This window comes from Poecilia reticulata, chromosome 18 (genome assembly GCF_904066995.2).
Source record: "Poecilia reticulata chromosome 18, P_reticulata-male-v2, whole genome shotgun sequence".
Taxonomy (NCBI): Eukaryota; Metazoa; Chordata; class Actinopteri; order Cyprinodontiformes; family Poeciliidae; genus Poecilia; species Poecilia reticulata.
Window position 1 is genome coordinate 13757907 of NC_088847.1, and position 21445 is coordinate 13779351.

General features: G+C 45.3%; 1 protein-coding gene across 1 annotated transcript; it reads right to left on the bottom strand.

Moving 5' to 3' along the window:
* Positions 1-243: 243 nt before the first annotated feature.
* neurl4 (neuralized E3 ubiquitin protein ligase 4) lies at positions 244-20946 on the bottom strand. Its single transcript, XM_008435423.3, has 29 exons — positions 20753-20946; positions 14987-15503; positions 14835-14900; positions 13680-14143; positions 13499-13610; positions 13320-13408; positions 12136-12208; positions 11787-12060; positions 11525-11706; positions 11115-11200; positions 10861-11023; positions 10537-10747; positions 9826-9902; positions 9633-9711; positions 9366-9535; positions 8769-8897; positions 8539-8684; positions 8241-8459; positions 8061-8159; positions 7233-7385; positions 6965-7132; positions 6718-6876; positions 6449-6628; positions 5437-5530; positions 5246-5353; positions 5003-5147; positions 4259-4371; positions 4003-4162; positions 244-3921 (listed from the first exon to the last, which is right to left on the bottom strand). Exons 1-29 carry the CDS (start codon positions 20915-20917, stop codon positions 3717-3719), a joined length of 4806 nt encoding a protein of 1601 aa, XP_008433645.2. The 5' UTR covers positions 20918-20946; the 3' UTR covers positions 244-3716.
* Between the last annotated feature and the right edge of the window lie 499 nt (positions 20947-21445).

Genomic DNA, 21445 nt, shown 5'->3' on the forward strand with positions numbered 1-21445 from the left:
AAAAAAGCTATGAAAAGAAAATCCCACTATTGGCCTTAAGAGGAGTCATTTTAGTCCACAACATTTTGGACGAGTTGTGATGGAGTGTAAACACTGCAATAACCTGTCAGTGACCAGACGTTTTTTTTTTTTCTTCCTACTTTAAATAAAATCTAAAACAAACGCACACAAAATGCCCCCAGCAGGTTTCTTTTTCTTTTTTTTTTTTAGCCCATTCCTCACAAACCAACACATTAACCATGCTTTGGAGCATACCGTTCGTCAGGTCATTTATTTATTTTTTTATAAATCATGAAGATATGATTTTTTTATGTAACAGCCTGTACAACACAACATACCGAAAACAAAACAAAAATTCTAATTAAAGTGTACAAAGCAGCACTGGGCTGTAAAGAACCCATATAGTAATAACATTTTTTTCACATTTTTTTTAATTTAAATTTTTTCCCCCCCTCCCTCATCAATGAGAAGATGGCTGAGCTTCTCTGACTGTACTTTTAATGTTTAACGCTTCAGCTATAAACCTTTTGTTTTCCATGGATGCAAATTGGCGGAGAAAAAAAAAAAGGAAAAAAAAAAAGTTGGTTGTAAACAATCCAAGCGGGTGGATTTTGGATTATGAACAAATGGCGAGTGCAAATCAGTCGTGGAGTGAAATGAATGCAGAGCCCTAATCAACAACATTCACATGTAAACACCGGTTTGTGGAAAGCCAACCTGAATGAAACACAGGAAGCGGTGTTGGTCGGGTAAACGGTGTCGGACAGGACGGATGAATGGATGGGTTTGCGTGTGACGTAAACGGCGACGGAGCGAGACTGATGTCGCACCTTTTGGCTTTATCCGACTTCAGCAGGGAGGCTGGGCATTTTGGGATTGGGATAAAGAGCAGAATTTAACAACAGATATAAATTTAGCTTAGCACGGGCAGAGATGGACAGACGCGGTATGTGGTTCCCTCAATACTTTTCATAACCACAGGACCGCCGAGCACTTGAGCAAAGAGCTAATTCACTGCTTTTAACCAGCGCGAGTTTGGAAGCTTGAACTAAATGTCTAATTTTAACCTTTTCGCAGTTTTTCCTCTGTGAGAAAATGGAAAAAAAAAAAATTAAACGCAAATTGTTGTAGTTAAGCAATCAAAATCTAGCGTTTGGGTCACTGACATGTATAAAGGGATAACTACACAGTCAACAATTAACTTTTCAAATTCAATATCTTATAAATGCATAATATACCGATACAATTTGAAGTTAATACATCTGAGGAACTCGGATTCCTTAAAAACAGTGAAATAGTCCTGAATTCAGGTGCCGAATGCTAATGCTAGCATCAAGTTTTTCTAAGCTAGCTGACAACTCTGGCTATAGTTTGACTTTTTTTTAAATATATATAAGATATAAATAAGTGTTTTTAATTTTTCACTTACACATTACCTAGCTTTGAGTTTTTCCTCAAACTTTTCCGAGAAGCTTCTGGAAGAACTGGAACATAGCTAGCTGCCCTTAGCTTACCCTTCATTTATAAATGTAAAAACAAAACTGGTTGCGGTGAAACATAACCATTCAAACTCAGCCTGAATCTACCTTCTGAAATTTTCTATATCCTGTAAATCACAATCCAGTGCTTTTTTTTATTTTTTTATGCCAAAAGGTGCAGCGGTGATTATAAACACCAGTTTTATTTCCATTATAAGCTTGTGAGTGGTTTTCCTTAAAACGACAAGTCGAGTCATGTTTGGCCCCAAACCAAACAGCAATCAGAACTTAAATTTGGTTCTGTTCACCTCAAATTCTGAGCTCAGACGTGGGAATGACCGAATTTAACAGCAATCCATTAAAAAAAGTTGGGAGTTATGGATTGAAACCATAATGTTCAGAATCGGCACAAAACCGTATCTCATTTAACAAAAATCTCATAGCTTTTTTTACATACTTGTCAGCCGTGTTGGATTTAAACTCTTGAGACCTTCCATGTTCAAACTGTTCTACTAGATTTAAGAGTCTCATTTTCGATGTTCCCATCTGGAAACGCAACAAAGCGCCCCTTTAAGCCAAAATGAAAAGCTCTCAGACCAGCCCAGCCCAGAAGTTAATAATATCCAATATGGCTACCATGTGAATAAAATTATGAGTTGTAAAACTATACTGTTAGCACGCAACACAGTTTGTTTCTCACTGAACCAGGTACTTGCATAAAACGGATCTGAAATGCCCTGTATTGTTGTGGCGGGAACCACAATTTGGTAATCCCACAGCCAACTGGAGCGTGCCGATTGTCACTCCAAGATCTGACTTATGAGGTGAATAAAAATGCACCTCACTAGCGTGAAATTGGATCTGGAAAACCAGCGTGGCTCCCGGAGCATGAGGCACAAATACAGACCGTTTCTGTAACTTACACTGAGAGTGGAAGCCATATTTGACTCAAAGTCGGGGCGGCTCATGGACTTGGGATTTCCATTCATTTCTGTAATTCAGATTTTCCCCGTTTCTGGTTGGAAAATGCTACATGAAAGGCCCTCGACAATAGAAGCTTCACAACAGCCAAAAGATTAATACTAAATACGATTGCCAGGCTCATCAAAGTCTCATTTATAAACAACAGAGTGCTGGACAACTGGTTTGTAGCCATGTTGTGGCTTGTACTGCTACAAGATGTCCGTACCGCAACAATGGATAAATCCCCACTGGTTGTTTAAGTTGTGACTACAATGTTCAACTTTAGTGTGAAGCCTTTAGTCCCAAAACTGAGACTGGATTTCCAAGAAGAGTGGAATGCAGCAGCTTACTGATAAAATGTGAAATTTAGCCCTGGTTTTAATCACAGTCCACGGGCAGCCATATTGCGTTTGATCCAGTTGTTTTTCCTGAATGAACCACGACCTCCAGATGGAGGCGTAACTAGCACAGAAACACGGTTTAAACTTGATTTTTCCAACACCAAGCTCAGAAATTCTGATTTTGAGTCAAATAAACATCAAAATTAGATTAGTTAAAAGCCATTCCCATATCCGAGTCCTGTGTAAACCAACGTCTCGGCGGCAATATTAACGTCTGCTCATACGGAGACACAAAGAGGACAGAAACACAGTGAAAGACAGGTGTGTAAACATATCAGTCCCTCCCTCCAGTTTTAAATTCTGCCTGCTATCGAGGTCACAATCACGATGCTCTCGGGCTCATACTCAGATTCAAGTGTCGTTATTTTTCTACATTGCTGTTAAAACACCGTCCCTCTTTTTTTTTTTCTTTTTTTAATCAAATCTACCTTTTAGTCATTTTTTGTGAAAAAATTCGGAAGTCAAAGGTGTTAAAACTAAGTGCCAAACTAAAAAAAAAATAAGAAAAAAAAGAAAAAGCTACTCGAGGATGGAAGAACAAAATGACGGGAGAATGGTAAGAAAAAAAAAAAAAAAAAAAGAAGCTTATAAACAAACATGTTGCGTCGATGAGAAGTTTAAAAATCGCCCACTAGTGTCCGAAACATAAAGTGCAGGCAGTGTCTGTTCTCGGTAACGACCGCTGCTCTCCGCCGATAAAGGAGCCGAAGAGCGAGCGAGTCAAAACAAAACCAAAGATGCTGAGTTGTCGACAATCCGCTTCAGGACCAGCCGGACTCCAGACTAGTGTCTTGCTCAAGGCAGGGCTTGGATTTGGTTGTCTGTTTATCAAAAATAACCAGAAGCGGCGCTCGGGCCTTCGCCGCTACGCCGTTCACTCCACCCGAACCAGCAGTCCGTAGAGAAAAGTGCCGCCCTGCTCCTTCGTGATCCACTCGATCTCGGAGTTGCTGAAGCGGGGATCTAGAGGCTCGCTGTGGCTCAGTGTCTGAGGTCCCACCTTGTAGGAGCCCGGCCGCACGCACACCTGGAAGCCCACCTGAGCCTGGTGGCAGCGGTGAGAACGCGGGTCTTGAAATCTGCAGGGAGAGGAGAAGAAGAGCCGTCACTTCCGGCTCGGGTTTCCACCACCCCGACGTTTCCACGCGCTACGAACTCACTGCACTTTGGGAGCAAACGTCTCCATGCCAGAGTAGCGCATGGTCGGGGAGAGCCGCACTCTGGGAACCTCCCTGCCCGGGGCGCTGTTCTCCTCTGGTTCGGTGTAGCCGTTTGGACCCTCCGTTTTCACTTGAGACACCAGGAAAATGGACGACGTTCCTGCAAAGCGAAGCAAAACAAAAACTACTTAAAAAAAAAAACCTGTGTAGCCACAACCATCAAAACAACTACTGGCGAAGGATATGAGCGTCATACCAGGCAGCAGCTGGCCGTGGTCCAGTGTGCGCCGCAGGGCTCCTACGTTGGTGCCGTGATACGCAATGTGCCACTTCTTTAGTGCATTGGAAACCTCACAGTGGGACTTGACCCTGCAGAATGAGGCAGGCTATAAATAATTGCTAAAAACTAACAAACAGAGACACAGAAACGGATGCTAATAACATTTACTACAGCAAAAACATCCACATTCAACACAAAGGCTCATATTTGACACTTTACCGCCATCTAGTGGTTAGAGTTACACCCAATCATGCCTCAATTGGCTTGTTTGCAAACTAAATACTGAACTTTATATCTGCTGTATGTGCTCTAAACAAATGAACAAACTTAGAATCCATTTCACAGCAAAAACACTACTTATGCATACATCTAAATAAATTGTTTGTAGTTCAGTTTGTTTATATATATATATCAATATTCAATATTTTTATAATTGTTCTTTCATGACCTAAGAAAAGCAGCAAGTTACTGCTAATTTCCACACCCCACACATCTGTTTGTTGGGGGCGGTTTTTATATGATTATTTATTTTTTTAATTCTGAATCTGGTAAAGACCAAATAATTTTTTTGATCATTTCTGATACATGAAATCCATCAGCATTTTGAGCCTCAACTTGAAAATGCTTCTTACTCCAACATTTCAGAGATTTCAAGATTTACCATAACAGCATAAATAAAAAAACAAAACTAAACAAAAGGCCTTCCTGCAGCCTCCCCACCTGAGGGCGAAGCGGCACCACCCAAACGGCAGGGCGTAGTCTCGGGGTGGCTCTCCTCGCTTGTAGTACGCCTCGTCTCCCCGCAGCTTGTGGCAGGACTCGCAGTAGCACAGGTTGTACTTTGCATCTTCGTTGAAGTAGCCGTCTTGAGGTTGGACGGAAACGGGACGCATCATTTTTACACGTGTGAGGAGGGAACGTGGACGGAAATGGCGACAAGAAGTCAAAGAGACAAAGTCAAACCTGGCAAAGTGAGCAAGTCCTTGAAGCGGGAGCAGAGCGCCTGGTACTCGCAGGTCTTGTTGGGGTTGACCTCTGGAGGGGGCGTCCAGCACACGCTCTCTTTGATGCCTGCAAGTGCCAACAGAGAACCTGCTGAGGAGGCTGAAGGCGGCAGCGGAGTTGGAAAAAAAGGAAACCGAGAGGTTTCGTACCGTCAACCATGTCTGCCTTCTCCATGTCTCCCTGAAAGCGCGTGTCGCCGCTCTCTGCACCCACAGTTGGCACGTTGTTGGTTACTATGGTGACCTGTTGCCATGAGAACATCGGTTACAGCAAAAAGAAAAAAAGATCTCGGCTGGAACATTTAATCGGATCAAAAAAATAAAATAAAATCGGCAGATCTTTTATTTAGTCATGCGAGTCTTGTTCACGCAATATTAGAAATGCATAAAAATGCCAAAATAAATAATTGAATTGAAAATGAAAACAGAGGCACAATTACACATCTTTGAAATGCAGAAGTGGAGCCTCCTGCACAACCAACAAGGATGCAGAAAGTGGTTTCTGGACTGCAAGCCCACAACAAATGGGCGCCGTCTTTTCCAGCAGCCATTGTACAGCTGAAAACCACCTGAACAAACATAGTGGAGCTCTGCTTGGGTTGCTAGGTAACAGCGAGGTGCGACTCAACAATCGGGAGGTTTTTGAAACGGCTCATTTTCCAGACCCCAAGAAACGGGAGGGTAGATTTGTAAACGCTTTGGCTGTTTTTGGAAGCACTGTTGATTTTTTTATTTTTATTTTTTCAATGATTCAACTAATAATTGCATAGCCAATTGTATCTATAGGAGGGGATTTTTGCAGAAATTGAAATAGGTGAAGCTAAATCTTCACCTATGTCCGTTGCTACAAATGATCAAGAGTCCACTGAAGGATTCTGGGCAGAACATTTTTACAGTCAAAGAAGGTAGTTGTTTCCTTTTTATTTTAAATACAAAATATTGACTCATTTTTATGCAGTTTTCACTTATTTATTGCTCTGAGCACGTTGATCTTTCAGCAATTTGCCTTTTTTGAGTCTATACTCCAGTTGATCACTAAATTATTTGACGGTTATTTCAACAATAGCTTCATTGCGATTAATCCGATTAGCCGTTTCAAGCTTAAAATATTCAAATGAATCCTTTGCGAGGCGCGGCTAAGTCCCTCTGCGTCTCTACAAACCTGTTCACACTGGCCGTAGAGGTCGATGAAGGGGTAGCAGGGCGAGGGGATGTCCTGCGCCGCCACGCCCTGGTCCATGCTGTTCACGTAGAGATGGAGGCAGTTGTTGGTGTCCACCAGCAGACCCAACACTGTCCCCTCTGGACAAGTGTCCAGGTTAGGACCGTAGTTCTCACATATCTGAAGGGCGGAGGGGAGTGAAACAGAAATCAGACGATGAAGAAATGAAAGGTTGCCGTCGACTAACAGCAATGTTGTGGAGCGTTTACTTTTAGAGAGTTGTGGAAGACGGAGTCGCGCTGCAGCAGCCAGGCGGAGCGCTTCAGGCAGCAGGCCGTGGAGGGGAAGTTCAGCCGGTCGGGGGAGTGGCCTATCACCCCTAACGACAGAGACGACGTCCACGACGGGTTCAGACGATCGATCTGAAACTGGCGCCCAAAGAAAAGCGTGAATCATCCACTCAAACTGCAAATTAAAACATAGATAATCGTATTTATGTGAGTCCAGCAGAGCCACCTGGAAGAGCTGCTGGCGCGCCAGCGGCTGGACGGTGACCAGCAGGCCCTGGTTGTAGCTGGAAACCCGGGCTGCCGTCAGGTTCTGGTTGGACAGCTGGATGTTCTTGCCGTGGTTTTCCAGAAACATCATGACCGTCGGCACCAGGGAACACGTTTCACTCTCAACCTTGATCAGAAAAGAAAAAAAAAAGAAGCAGTTGACATGAACAAATCAAATTGTGTTTCATAAAGCTTCTGTTTTGTTCCCTCTCTTTCCAGCCTCTGACCTCTCTAACGGGGCTGCTGTCCTCCTCCCCTTCGCTGCAGCTGTCCGAGGTGAGCGAAGGTGCCTTGATGCTCTCCAAGTCCTCCATCAGAGAGGAGCTGACGATGGACAGCGCCGTTATCCGCCCGTACAGGTCCAAAACGGCGTACACATTCTGCGAGAAGCCAGAAGCCGCTGCTCAGTGCTAATGTTTAGATTTGCAGGTTTCAGCAAGTCAAATTTAAGTCTTTTTAAGGCCAACCTGAATTAAATTTAAGACCAGAAAAAAGTAAATATAGACAATGGTTGAAGGACGATGCCATTATGATAAAGCATCGCGAAAGCTGAACATTTTTCTTTATTTAGGTTTGAAAATAGCATCAAAAACATCTGACTCTTCTGTGTTTTTGTGATTTTTCCTTTGAATTTATTTTTCCTCAAATCTTAGAAAGAATTAAATAAAAAGAAGTTTATAGGCATCTACAAAATACCTAAATAACACATTAACAAACTGCACAAACTATACAATCTGATAAAACAATCAATAGAAAATCATTTTTTGAAGTAGAGTTGAGAAACTACGATAGAAAAATAAATCTAATTTTAGGAGGGCATCTGAAACTAAAGTTATCAATCTTGTGCGAGGATCGATGCGATACTAATATCGACTCGGTATCGATATTGGTGATATTTTGGATCGATCTGCCCACCTCAACACAAACTTGAGATTAAATAGGCCTGCCACAGACCTGTGATTAACATGTTTTGAATGAATTTGAGACATTTGAGGCCTTCGCTGTAGATACATCAATGCAGAACTTTACGGATTCGGACACCCTGGTGTTTGTACCTTGGGGACTGCGGTAGCGGCAGGCCCCATGTCCTGCCCGTCAACAAAGATGTGCATGGTGTCGTCGTTGCACCTCTTCACGCCCACGCGGTTCCCCACCTGGAAACACATTCAGACTTGATCTCCTCCGAGCTCTGGAAGTGACAAATGGATAAAACGAAGGCAGGAGGCGCTGCTCACCGTAAGCCGGTCCAGCGAATAGCCGTAATTCTGCCGCTGCAGAACGCCGTTGCGCTGGACCTCGGAGCCGCAGAGCAGCCAGGTGACCTTGGTGCGGAGCTGTGGGAGGGAGGGCGAGAGGCCGGACAGCGGGCAGGACGGCAGCTCCGGAGGCGCCAGCGTAGTCAGGCCGATGTGCAGAGAGCCGCACCACTGATCGTCCACCTCGTCGATCCTCACCTGCAGGAGGAAACCGGTGAAGAAGACCCGACTTGCTGACTGCCCGCATCTTTATTTCCCAAGTTAATCGCGAACAAACCTCAAACAGCTCGTCCGCTTTGAGCTCTTTGGCGCTGAACACGATGCCGTGAGAGTAGCCGCCAACTCTGATGGCCTGGCAGCCCTCGCCCAGCAGCACCACGTTCTTTCCATGCTTACTGTGGAGTCGATGGGCGACGCCTGCGACTGCAAGCACAAAACGAAGGACATAAGGACGCGGCTCTGAAGGACTTCGCAACGCAGCGTCGGAGAAAGAAACCTCCTGAGCACCTGGAGAGTGGATGGGGAAGCTCTTCTCGGTGACGTTGCTTGTGCAGAGGCTGTTGTCCAGCGGGCCGGAGGAGCTGGTGATGGAGACCTGAACGCACTGACCGTACAGATCGATCACAGCAAACACCTCTGGAAGAGACATGAGAGGTACAGGCAACGCCCTTCAGCTGACGTGCAGAAATCTGGCTCTCATGAAAACTGTGTCGTTTTGTTGGCGAGGTTTCCACCCGTCGACCTTGACACCGGGCCCTGGTCGAAGTGTTGTCTGATTGGTCAGAAGACTGTGGCAGTCAACTCGTCCAGTTCCGCTACGCAGTTTTTGTAAAATAATCATTAGTTGAAATGAAATATTAACATTGCTATCTCAGCGCATTTCCGCATAAAACACAGCCAATCAGACAACACTTCGCACAGAGCTCAGTTGCAATATTTTGACCCGAGTCTGGTGTCGACGTTAGAAGGCGAACGGCTCTCTGTGAACGGCGCGACGCGATTTCCGTCAGGCGTCTACGTCAACAAGGGTCAGTTCCATCTGTTTGGTCAAAGTATGCGGGCGTGTTCATTTTTTAAGTAAGCAGTTTAGCGGTCGCTCTCTACCTGACGGCAGACCCGCGCAGGCGACGCCCTGATCCACGCCGTTGATGTAGTAATGGAGGTCGCCGTTGGCGGTCCGCATCATGCCGATCCGGGAGCCTGTGGTCAGGGAGTCCAGGTCGCAGCCGTAGTTGTTGCGCATTGTGTTGCCATCCTGCATGATGGCGGTTCCACTGTGGGAGAAAACAAACAAAAAAAACAACAACATTTAGATGAAATGTTTGGATCTAATTTGTAATTTTAATCATTTGTAAAACGTCACATTCTTACCTCAGCATCCAGGTGTCGTAGTCTATGTCGGTCATTGTGTTCGGAAACTCCAGCTCCTCCGGTCTGATGGCGGTCACTCCTGGAGGCACAGGAAAAGCCACAGATAAACGTCAGGCAGCGGACGGAGTCGGACCGACCGGATCAGTCCGAGGAAACTGAAACGTCCCGTTAATAAAGCAGAGGAAGATCCGACCTGCTTCTATTGAACCTGACCAGCGGTCCACCATCTTCTGAATAACAATTTCAAAGAGTTCTCCATCCCGAAGGCACCTGAGAAAAATTTAAAATAAAAATCACATCTGCACCGCAACATCTACTCAAGAATATAGACTGATACACCGTATACATGCTGTATTGATAAATAATATTTTACCAAAAGAAAACTAACAGAACACCCAGGAATAATCCTCAAAGTAAAAAGATGAGTTTCAAAACCTTTCTTTACGTTTCACAGTGCAGTTAAGTTTTAAAGAAGACAAAAAGCACAAAAATTGGGCCTGAATTTAAAATTTTATAGACTGTGGTCAGACATCAAATACGCAACCTACAAAAAGCAGGGAAAAGAGGGGATGGATGGATAAACAGACACATGAATGGATGAAAAGATGGAATAATACATGGACGGGAAAACAAATGGCTGCATAAATGCATTGATGCACAGAAAAAGTTATTTAATCAAGTTAGGCAGAAAAATAAACTGGACTAACTTTAAAACTTAGAGCCTCTGAGAAAGACAATAGTTGTGAGTGATGACATCATTAAACTCTGATGAGTTGCAGCGTAAACCAGGCAGGAGGAGTTTTATTTCACCTCAAGACGTTTTAAAATCATCTCAGCTTCAAATATCTTATGCTGCTTCAAAAGCTCTTCGATCTGAAAAGGTTCTGACCATCGACGCCGTTACCTGTTGGAAATGACGATGGCGTCGTTAAACTCGCTGCGGCAGTTCTGGCGCAGCGCGGTGCGCCCCCCGTTGGTGATGACGGCGTTGGTGCCGTGCAGCTGGTGGAAGCGCAGGTCAGTGGAAGTGGAGGCCCCCGCCACAGAGCAGGGGCTCCCGGGGGACATGGCGGTGGGGCCGTCTGAGCTGTCCTCTGGTAGAGGAGGGAGGTCCACTGGAACCGCAGACACACACACGCACACACACACACACACAACAGGTCAGGCTTTCCTCAAAGCTGCCGTCTCTGACAGACCATCGTTATCGTCCTGCTCCTCCGGGCCTCACCCATGTCGTCCATGATGGTGGCCTGGGCCGCCTGGCCATACAGGTCGACCACGGCGTAGACGTTCGGGGGCACGTTCCAGGCCGCCGGGCCCTGCGCCACGCCGTTCACAAAGAAGTGCAGGCTGCCGTCTTCCTTCCGGACAACTCCGACCGTGTCCCCGGCCTGCAGGCAGAAGGGCGACTGTTTCATCAACCATAAAACACAATTTAACAGAAAGACGACTGATTTAAAAATAAAGAAAACTCCTCTTTACTTTGAGTCGATCCAGGTTGTGTCCGTACTCGTCCAGGATCGTGGTTCCGTTGTGCATCACGCCGTTTCCCGTCATCATCCACGTCCCTGAAAGACAACCCACGGGAAACGGGTCAGGCGTCTCGGCACTGAAAACTCCCCGACTTACAGCTGAATTAAAATAGATAATTATATGCAACATTATTAATAATAAAAAAAGACGAGAAAATAAATTGTGTTTCATTATATTAGCATAATCTCAACCGTTATTTTGAAATTTGTTTAGAGTTTTGAACTCGGATGTGAAACAAATGGCCGGATAAACACAGAAACGGTAGACGCAGAAGTCACCAGTGAGCCGTGATCTGGATCTCAGAGAAACGATGAGCTGAAGAGAAGAAACGACCTGCTAAATGCTTTCCGTCATCTCACCTGACCGCAGGTTCGTCATGGTGGACGGCAGCTGCAGATACGCGGGATTGTGTGTAGTGACACCGATTTCGATGGAGCCCGCCCATTTGTCCACCATCTTGTCGATGCGGACCTGGAACACCTCGTTGGAGCGCAGCGGCCGGCTGCTCAGGACCACCCCGTGGTTGAAGTCATCAGTTGCACTAAAGACATCAGCAGAACACGTATTAAAATTAAATCCTTGCAGCGAAGATGGTAAGCCAGAAGAAGAAGAAGCGCTAACTGCGGCCGCAGCGCCGTCCTGCCGTCGCAGATGATGGCCGCCTTCTGCCCGCAGTTGGGGTGAAACAGGAGACGGTCGGGTCCTTCTGAGTCCGGAGTGAGGGCCAGAGCGGGCCGCGGCCGGCCGACGTCGGGCGACAGAGCCCTCATGATGGCGTTGTTGCGCCTGAGGCGGTCGCTGTGGTTGTGGTTGTGGACTATGGTGACTTTGACGGCCATGCCATAGAGGTCCACCACGCCGTAGACCACGCTGGGAGTCTGCGCCGCGGCCACGCCTGCAAAGCAACAACACACCGCGGTCAAGTTGTCGCCCTGGCTTCCTGAGTGCCGACATGCCGGAACCGGCTTGCCTTGATCGATGCCGTTGATGTAGAAATGGAGCGCACCGCTGGCTTTCCGCATCAGCCCGATGTGATCCCCCTCCTGCAACGACATGGAGCAGAAAATTGAAAAAGCAGGAAAACGCAGGCGACTCATTTCAACTGTAAGAACCGGGGAGGTTTGTTGAGGCCGCTCTTTTAATCACGCATTAGGAACTAGGGATGAACCCGACCACATCAGTAAACAGCAGAGGAAGTAATGAAGTTTTCCTCAATTATAAAGAGTGATCACTCTTTAGTGATTATTACGGAATCATAGTTTTAGTACTGAAAAACAGCTTTTTAAATTTCACAATAAGAGCCTGCTTTTCCTCTCAAAAGCTGAACAGGATTTCCTGATGCGCCGAATCCTAAAAACCATTACAGACACAGATTTACACAAGTTTTGGAATAACTTTACCGTGGTTTTTAAACTGTGACACAGTCTGAATTTAATGCTATGTTGGCTTGATCCTAAGGCTCCAACTAACAATTATTTTAGCAATCGATTATTCTGACGATTAAGCAGATAAAATAAAATTGGAGCCAGGGTTTCCCCCAGAAAACTTGCTAAGCCTGGTGCTCAAGCGCCAGAGGGAAGTCATCCAGCCCACCGCCATGTTTTTGAGTTAAATTTTTTTTTAAAGTTGACAGGAAATTTGAAAATGTCTCGATAGTTATGTGTTATTGGAAGACTGGAAGATTAATACCTAAACACCAACTATAAAGTCTTAAAAAAGGGAATAATGAAAAAAAAAACTCAAATAAATAAACAATGCAAAGCCTGGTAGGGGCACAAGTGAAGCCTGGTGGCCCGCCAGGCTTATAATACACTGAGGGAAACCCTGTGGAACTGTCTAAAGATGTTTCCTGAAGCCTATTTATGCAATATTACCAATACATAAGACAAATGAGCTTTTTACCGCAAACACAAAGTTGACTATTATTTCAATAATCAATTAATTATTATAATCAGATTAAGATGATTAACTGAATATTGCTTTAGTAAACAAAATGTATTTATTCGGTTAAAAGGCTATGAAAGCACTGATCCTCACAGAACCAGTGGCTGTGACGTAGACGGACAATGCAAACAAACAAGACAAAGCCAGGATACAAACGAAAGGTTCTGGGTGAAAAACGCTCTGGTGGAGGAGATGCATGTTCCCACCGACCTGAAGTTCATCCAGGCTGAATTCACAGTATTCCCTACGAGTTCCTTTCCCGTTTGTTAATATCCCACAGCCACTCATCATGATTGTACCTGATAAAGATAAAAAAGAAAGAAAAAAAAAAAAGTAAAAAAAAATTTTCTGGTAAGCGAACAGTATCGACTCTGATGGCAGGGTGTTACCTGAGCGCAGATTGGTCATAGTTGCAGGATAGTCCAGGTTGTTGGGATTGTGCGTGGTCACTCCGATCTCGATTGAGCCCGACCACTTGTCCACCAGCTTATCGATGCGGATCTGGTAACAGAGACATCGTTAGCCGTTCAGCCCGAAGAGAGAAGATGGCGGCAGAGGACGGGGCCGCACCTCAAACATCTCGTTGTGCCGGAGCGGCCGGTTGGTCATCACCACTCCGTTGTTGAACTCGTCCAGAGGTCTCCGCCGCTCCGCCGTCTTGTTGTTGTTGCTCAGCTTGATCAGCGTGCCGCACTTCTCGTGGAACAGCAGCGCGTCGTTGGTCATCACCCCGCCTGCCCCGGACCCCGGCGCCGCCCCTCCGGTACCGGCCGGGCTGTTGTTAGAGTTCCCACAGTCTCCGCCCGCTCCGATGCCTCCGGCCGTCCCTGTGCTGCCATCAGCGTTAGCCGGAGCGCCGCCTCCACCGCCGCTCCCTCTGTCAGTTCTGGAAGAAGAGTCACTTCCTGCATCGCCTCCTCCTCCGGCGTCGCCTCCTCCTCCTCCGCCGTCCTCCCCTCCTCCCTCGTCTTCAGAGCGATAAAACGAAACTATTGCATTGTTAAAGACGTCGAAGAGCTGGTGCTCTGTGAGGACTGAGCAGAGACAAGAAGAGAACGGCTATCAGAGCAGATCAAGCTATGTAACCCTTAGAGGTGATCTATTATGCTTCCTTGAAAAGGTCGGGAAAGGTCTATGGGCGATACAAAACATGTAAATTATTCTTAGATAGTGAAATTTCAGTCTGGTCAGTTCTGTCCACTTTGAGCTCTTCAGAATGAGATGTTTTAGAGCCTCTTGTCACTTTAAATCTAAATAAGCTGCTGCTGGTCACGCCACCCCCAACTCAACGTTTACACTCACACGTGAAAACGGCTGTCAACAGATGCGCATTTCTACACCTTTACACCTTTGAAAAGCAGAAGTAAAACCTCCTGCACAACCAGCAAGAATTCAGCAAGTGATTTCTGGATGGTAAGTCAACAACAAAACGCATCTCTTTTCTAGCAGCCATTGTAATATGCAACCAGCTGAACAAAAGCGTTAGAGCTCCACTTGGGTTGCTAGGTGATGGGCTGAGCTTTGCTGGGGTTGCTAGGTAACATTGTGACTCCACAATCAAAAGGTCTTTGAAACGGCTCATTTTCCTGACACCAAAAAAAAAAAAGAAAAAAAAAAGGAACTAAAAAGTGTTTTTTTAAGCGCCTGGTCTGTGTTTATTAGCTGCTGACACCCAAGTACCCATCCAGTACTGGGTCCCCTTTAATCAGACAGGGCTTTACTCACCAGCGTCAGGCTCCAGGTTGTTGGGGAACTTTTCTGGCCGACTGTTGCTGCAGCTGAGTTCAGGCACTGGGGGGGGAAACGTTGAAAGTACAGAACATGGAAACGAGCCCAGATCACGGCGGCAGGAAGACGAAGTTTAAAAACAGGCTTACCTTCATCTCCGTTCACCATCCCGTTCATCGCTGCCACATTCATCAGCGCTGCGATCTCCCCATCGTCCCGACCCCCACGTACCACCACCTCCTCCTCTTCGTCTTCCTCCTCCTCCTCGTTCTCCTCGTCCCGCTCCATCGTCTCTCTCTCCCTCTCTGCGGAGGGCGGCGGCGGCTCGCAGCTCACCACCGTCACTTGAGTGCACTTCCCGTACAGATCCACCACGGCCCACAGCTTGGGCGGCAGGCCGCTGGCGGCCGCGCCGCAGTCCTGCCCGTTCACCCACAGGTGGAGCTCCCCGCGCGAGCTGCGCTGGATGCCCACGCGGTCGCCCTCGGCCAGCTGGTCCAGGTCGCGGCCGTACTCCTCCAGGACGGAGCGGCCGTCGCGCAGCACTGAGCAGCCCGACACGATCCAGGAGCCGCCCTTGAGCCCCGTGGCACTGCTGGGGAAGTCCAGCGAGGCCGGGTCCAGAGCCGTCACGCCGATTTCAATCGATCCGCTCCAGGAGTTCACCTGATGGAGCGGAGGAGGAAAAACAGTACGATTATTATTATTGTTTTACAATTTAAATAAATTACTGCTGGGGAGTCTGGCTATAAAACAACCTAAATAAACTTCTACGCAAAAAATAATTCCAGCAGAGATTCTACAGCGTCTACACCACATGATGAGAGCAGAAAAGAAGAAGAAAACATCCGTCAGCAGCTTTTATGGTGGTCATAAAATTTATTTTTAGTAGCTTTGCTCTGGAAACAGTCCTTTGAAAACCAAGCAGATAGAGATGAAAATGCAGCTAAATATAGGATCCTTACACAGAGAGGAAAGTTTGGAAAAGTCTGGATTTGCTTCCTAAAATTTCCAGATGTGGATGTATTCATACACATTTCTTCACGTAACAAAATCCATATTTCCAGACAACTTCCAAGAGTTTACAGCTCCTTATGTTCACGTTAAAATATAAAATGGTTATGTTCAGAAGAAAGGATGGAAGGAAAGAAAAAGGGCAGGGAGTAAAGAGAAGGAATGGAGGTAAGACAAAGAAAGTAGAGGTGGACACGAGGTAAGGAAGGCAGGAAGGATATAAGGATGAGGATAGGCAGAAGAAAGGAATGGTGCTAGGAAAGATAGACATTGGTGGAAAAAGACAGAAAAAAAATAAAAGGAAAGGAAAAAGATCAAGGAAAGTGGAAGGTAGAAAGGACACAAAGGAGGAAGAAAACCAAGATTCATAACAAAATAAACGAAGAAAACAAGAGAGAAGGAATGAACTGTGGTAGCGTGCAAGGATGAAAAGAAGAGGGAGAAAGAAAGAAGTAGGAAAAATAGAAAATCTACGAGGAGGAGAAGCAGCAAGGACGGCCGGACCCACGGCTGGACGGATGCAACCTTTGGAGAACTTGTTTACCCCGACCAGGAACACGGCTTTGAACTTAAATCACCTCCCAGTCAAACTGGAATCCATTTCTCCCCGGAAACACTAAACTCATCCTAAGCTGGAAACAATCTGATACTATTGACATCTGGGATAGGGGGTAATATTTCAACTTTCTCATCACTCCACAGTGGCAGATGAGACACAGCAGCGTAGAGATTCACCTCTTTTCGTACTCGTAGGTGGAAACACGTCGGATGAACCTCCACAAGCTTCGCGGAGATTTTTCTCTGCGGCCTACAACCGAGACGACCGGAGACGAGATGAAACGCTCCGTTCAATCGATATTTTCTGCTCACAGAGAGCTGCTTTGTAAGGCAGCGGTGCTAATACGACGAGGGCAGATCTAGGTTAAAAAGAAAAAAAGTAGTAGAAGTAGCTGACCAGGTCACCAACATCTCCTTCACTAGTTTATGTAACACGCCGCCCTGTGGGTGTCTTTCTCTCCCTCTCTCTCACCATTCAGATAAATAACTAGAGGATCCCAGTGCTGCTGAGAAACCGGGCAGCTTTTAAAACGATGAAAAATTAATGGGGTGTAAATTTCTAAGAAGCGCGGCTAAGAATAAACAGCCGAGCTGAACAAACAGAATTACCTCCAGTTTGGACTGAAGGAAATCGGACTTATTGCTAATCTCCCAGACTCATCGCTGCTGTTAATAACAAGACACATTGGCTGCATTCGAACGTTGATATCGACTCAAATACGTCTTTGCGGTGATTTAATACAACTTTATCTCTGTTTGCAATTGAAACGCCGCAGAGCACCAAAACTACTCCTCTGACGTTTTGATCTCAAACTTCGACGTGTTCCACCGGGATGCTGTGATCTGGATGGAGCGTGTGATTGTGAAGTGAAAGGAATTTTTTTTTTTTGAGAAGTAAAACACGTGAACCACTTTTTGCTGCCTTTACACTCTGGTCACTCTTTTAGCAAAGGTTTCTTCTCCCAGTTGTGCTACATGTAGACACATAAACTCTCACCTGCTTAAAAATTTAAACAAATGCACGCCACACTTTTCAGATAGTTATCTGTAAAATATGATTTGGGCTCTACTTCACACTTTTGCATGATATTGAGTAAATCTGGCTGTAAATACTAATGGAGTGTCAATTTTTTTCTCTTACTAGATTTTATATAACATATTAACTTCCTGTCAAAACTAATTCTCACACAACGCCAAATCTTTCACTGCGTCCGGCTGTTGATATTTACCTCCCATCTTCCCCTGCTGCTCGCTCAGTGGATCCCCGTTCACAGAGTTTTCAGTCACGCAGCAGCGGGCGCTTCGTGATGGAGGAAGAATCGATTTTCATCCAGTCATTAGGCCGATAACGAGAGTCCGTATCAGACAGCGCGCGCCGCGCCGTGAGGGATGCATAATGATTTACGCGCCGCTAAGCAGGTGCCATTAGGCCAGAGGTTTTTATTTTTCTGGGCCCCTGCAGAAGCTCTGGAGAACCCTCTCTGTATGTAGGAGGGATGTGTGTGGTCTGGTTGGCACCGTCACATGTTCACAGCTAATGTGTCGTTTAAAAAGCTCTGCTGTGGAGAGATAAGCTGCTGCTCAAAACTAAAACATAGTCACCGACATAGAAATGACAGTAATATATAGAGGAAAAAGGTCTAGTGCTTCTTTAACATCTTGTTCTTATGAAAAGATTTACACGTTTAAAGATATTACCTAGAGGTGTTTTTTTTTTTTTTCCCCTTCAACAGATATATGTAGTTGTTTATAAAAACAAATCTGGGTAATGACGTATGGATTTAACAAAATGCAGCATTTTGAAATGACATGAAAAATAAAACAAAAAAATCAAAAACAGACGACCCATTCTGCTTGGTGACCATCTGGGTCCATGACATCACAGGAGGGAGAAGAAGAAGGGAGCTGACTGGCAAGCATTATGGCCGACGAGCAACTTTTCAGAGATTTCAACACAGACTGTGAAGTTTCCTGAAGATGTCACTGTGGAAACAATGACTGGAACGGCGTCCAGAACCTCAGCTCATTTTATTTCTCTCTGACCGACTGGCTTTATGTGCGAAATTCAAATCCACAAATACTTCAGAGATACCCCTTAAAAATCTCTACAACTGCTTATTTCAATTGTTCTAACAATAAATATATCTTAATATACATAAATAGGCAGAGTGGTAACCGTTTTAGCACCACAGTAGAAGTTAATATATACAGGTGACAAACAGATTTTAGTAGTAAAATATGTAACTGTAATGAAACTGCGGATGCTTTCCTTAATTCACATTTTTATGACTCTTTCTTTATTTACCTTAAATAAATGACAAGTAGGTTTAGTGGAGTAAGTGCTTAACGTGGTTTATTTTGAGACATTGTATGTTTTCCAAGTAACAAAATTATCAGAGACGCACCAGTCAGATGGCCTGAGATCGACGCTTCATGTCAGTGGATCAAATACCGAGAAGAAAACTTCAATTATATTTTCTAAATCAGATTTTTTTTAATTTTTATTTGCATTAAAATAAATAAATAACTTCCAGTCTGGAAAGACTAACAAACTCCTAAACAAGAACATAATAATCTATATGCCTGTGACGTTATAGAGGCTGGAATGTAAACGTAATCTGTGAAAAGCAGGATTGTTTTAATATTTCATGATGAACGTTACGATGATATGAATTGATAAAGTGATGCAACCTATAAAACATAATCTGATACACTAAATTAATACGAGTGAGACAAAGGTTAGACTTGTATGCAAAAATGGGAATAGTCTTGAAGATTTTTCAGTTTAATTTAAAAACTATAACTTCAGGAAGGGAGCTGCATGCGTTGTGGTACTCATGGTAATAATCAAAATATGTGGGTCAGATTACAAAAAGGAAATTAAAAAAAAAACAGTGGAAACATGAGCGTGAGTTTGATTTATTTTACAAAAAACGAACGGCTGGTAACTTTTACAGAACTTAGGTCAAAGATTTATCATCTTGCATAATTTAACGTTATGGTTTCAAATCAGGAACATGTTTTAATATTAGGGCTGCACAAGTACAGTGTTACTGTGATGATATAAGTTGCATTAAATCCTCCCTGCAAGCTTGGATGCCTGTCTGTGTGACCTTTGGGCACCGGTCTCCGGGTCAAGGGTGGGTCTCTTCTGCTGAAACTCCAACCAGTAGTCAGAATATATTATTGTCATGAAAGAGAAATATCCTAACAGCATGCATATATATATAGGCAGTAATTTCTGATAAAATTACTAAATTAACTAATAATGCAATGATCATTTACAGAGCATGCATTATGCAATCATAATAAGTAACCTAACAAATAACATTGTTAGGTTATTTACACCCTTGTCCCTAAGTGGGGTCGGGAGAGGTGCTGGTGCCTACCTCCAGCTAACGTTCCGGGCGAGAGGCGGGGTTCACCCTGGACAGGTCGCCAGTCTGTCGCAGGGCAACACAGAGACAGACAGGACACACACCCAACACTCACACCTAGGGACAATTTGGAGAGGCCAATTAACCTGAGGAAACCGGAGTACCCGGAGAAAACCCACGCATGCACAGGGAGAACATGCAAACTCCATGCAAAAAGACCGGGGCCGGGAACCCAGAACCTTCTTGCTGCAAGGCAACAGCTCTACCAGCTGCGCAACTGTGCAGCCCATATTACGTTTAAAGAAGAGAAATCATTGGGGTTTCTCTAGAAAATATTAACAGAACAGACCGTCAGGATAAAACCCCAGTAAGTGATGACTACAGCAGCAGTAATGAATGAGTGATAGCAGGCTGTCATTAACAACAGTTAGCCCATCGGTGTCGGTTCAGAGACGGTAGCCCGGTGTGAGATAAGCCCCGCAGAGCCACCAGGACACACCGACTCCATCAGAACAAAGCTGTTTACCAGCCGAACTAAGCTCCTGGAGAGGCACAAGTGAACGCTGTACTTCTGGGTCGGGCTCCACAGACCCTCCATGGTATCTTCCAGAAAGGCTCGCCCCGAACAGCCCCTGCTGCTAAGGGCTCGTTAGCGCGGCTAACTGGCGGTACCGAAGCTACACGGGCCGGTTATCGCTCATATAAGTGATCTGTTGAACGTATATCCACTCTGAGGCTGATTACCAAGCCACTGTCCCCCCTCTGAGGGCTCTGATAATGTAGTACGCGGACGCAAGGGCGCTCACTAAACACTGCGGAGGCTGTCAGGCTGTTTGAGCATCGCTGGGGGGGCGGAAGCCCCTCACTGCGGCCAGAGACACACACAGACAGACCCCCCGGCTCAGCCGCACCAGCAGCGCGCTCACTCCGCTCAGGACAGCCAGCGGCGGGCCTGCACTTGTTTACCTTCTTGTCAATGCGGACGGTGAAGACATCCCGGTCCCTCAGGGGCTCCTTGCTGAGCACCAGGCCGTGGTTGAACTCCTGGACGGGCTGGTTGCGCCGGGCTGTTCGGTTCGAGTTGGACAGGCCGATCAGCTTTCCGCTCCGCGGATGCAGCTCCGCCGCCATCTTCAGGGGGCGGCCAGGATTCACGACACCTCGGCTTTGCGACAGTACCCTTATCTTAGCGGTCGTGTGGTTGTCATGACAATGCTGTTTTCATCAACTGAGCTGTCAACAGTGCCTTTTAAAAAGTAATGGCTCTGGTAATCGAGGGAATATTGAAAAAAATATATACATATATTGTTAAATAAATATTTATATCTGTGATCTTTTTAACTAAGTAAAACATATTTCTATGTTTTCGATATTTAGTTGAAATATAAAATTTAAACGCGGAGATCATTAAGTAAAACCTGACTTCATAAATGCGTATTGAATTTTTTTGTCTGTCTTTGCGCAGTTTTGTGTTCACATTCATTTAAAAGCAATTGAGCAATTATCCTTTGTGCACATTTTTCATGCAAATATAAGCACTGTACTTAAAAGGTTTATTTCACATTGTGTTCAGTGTGCTTTAATCCAGCCTAATAAGGCTATGAAAGTTAGTGGGCAACACTAAGTGATCAGTCAGTACTGATCCCTGCATTAGGATAT

What these genes read in the sequence shown, in the direction of transcription:
- neurl4 (XM_008435423.3), bottom strand. Translation starts at nt 20,917, where the DNA reads ATGGCGGCGGAGCTGCATCCGCGGAGCGGAAAGCTGATCGGCCTGTCC. An exon ending in GTCAGGTTCAATAGAAGCAG is followed by an intron (nt 9,712 to 9,825) that starts GTCGGATCTTCC and finishes CTGTGCCTCCAG; the next exon opens with GAGTGACCGCCATCAGACCG. An exon ending in CTGCGCGGGTCTGCCGTCAG is followed by an intron (nt 8,898 to 9,365) that starts GTAGAGAGCGAC and finishes TGTCTCTTCCAG; the next exon opens with AGGTGTTTGCTGTGATCGAT.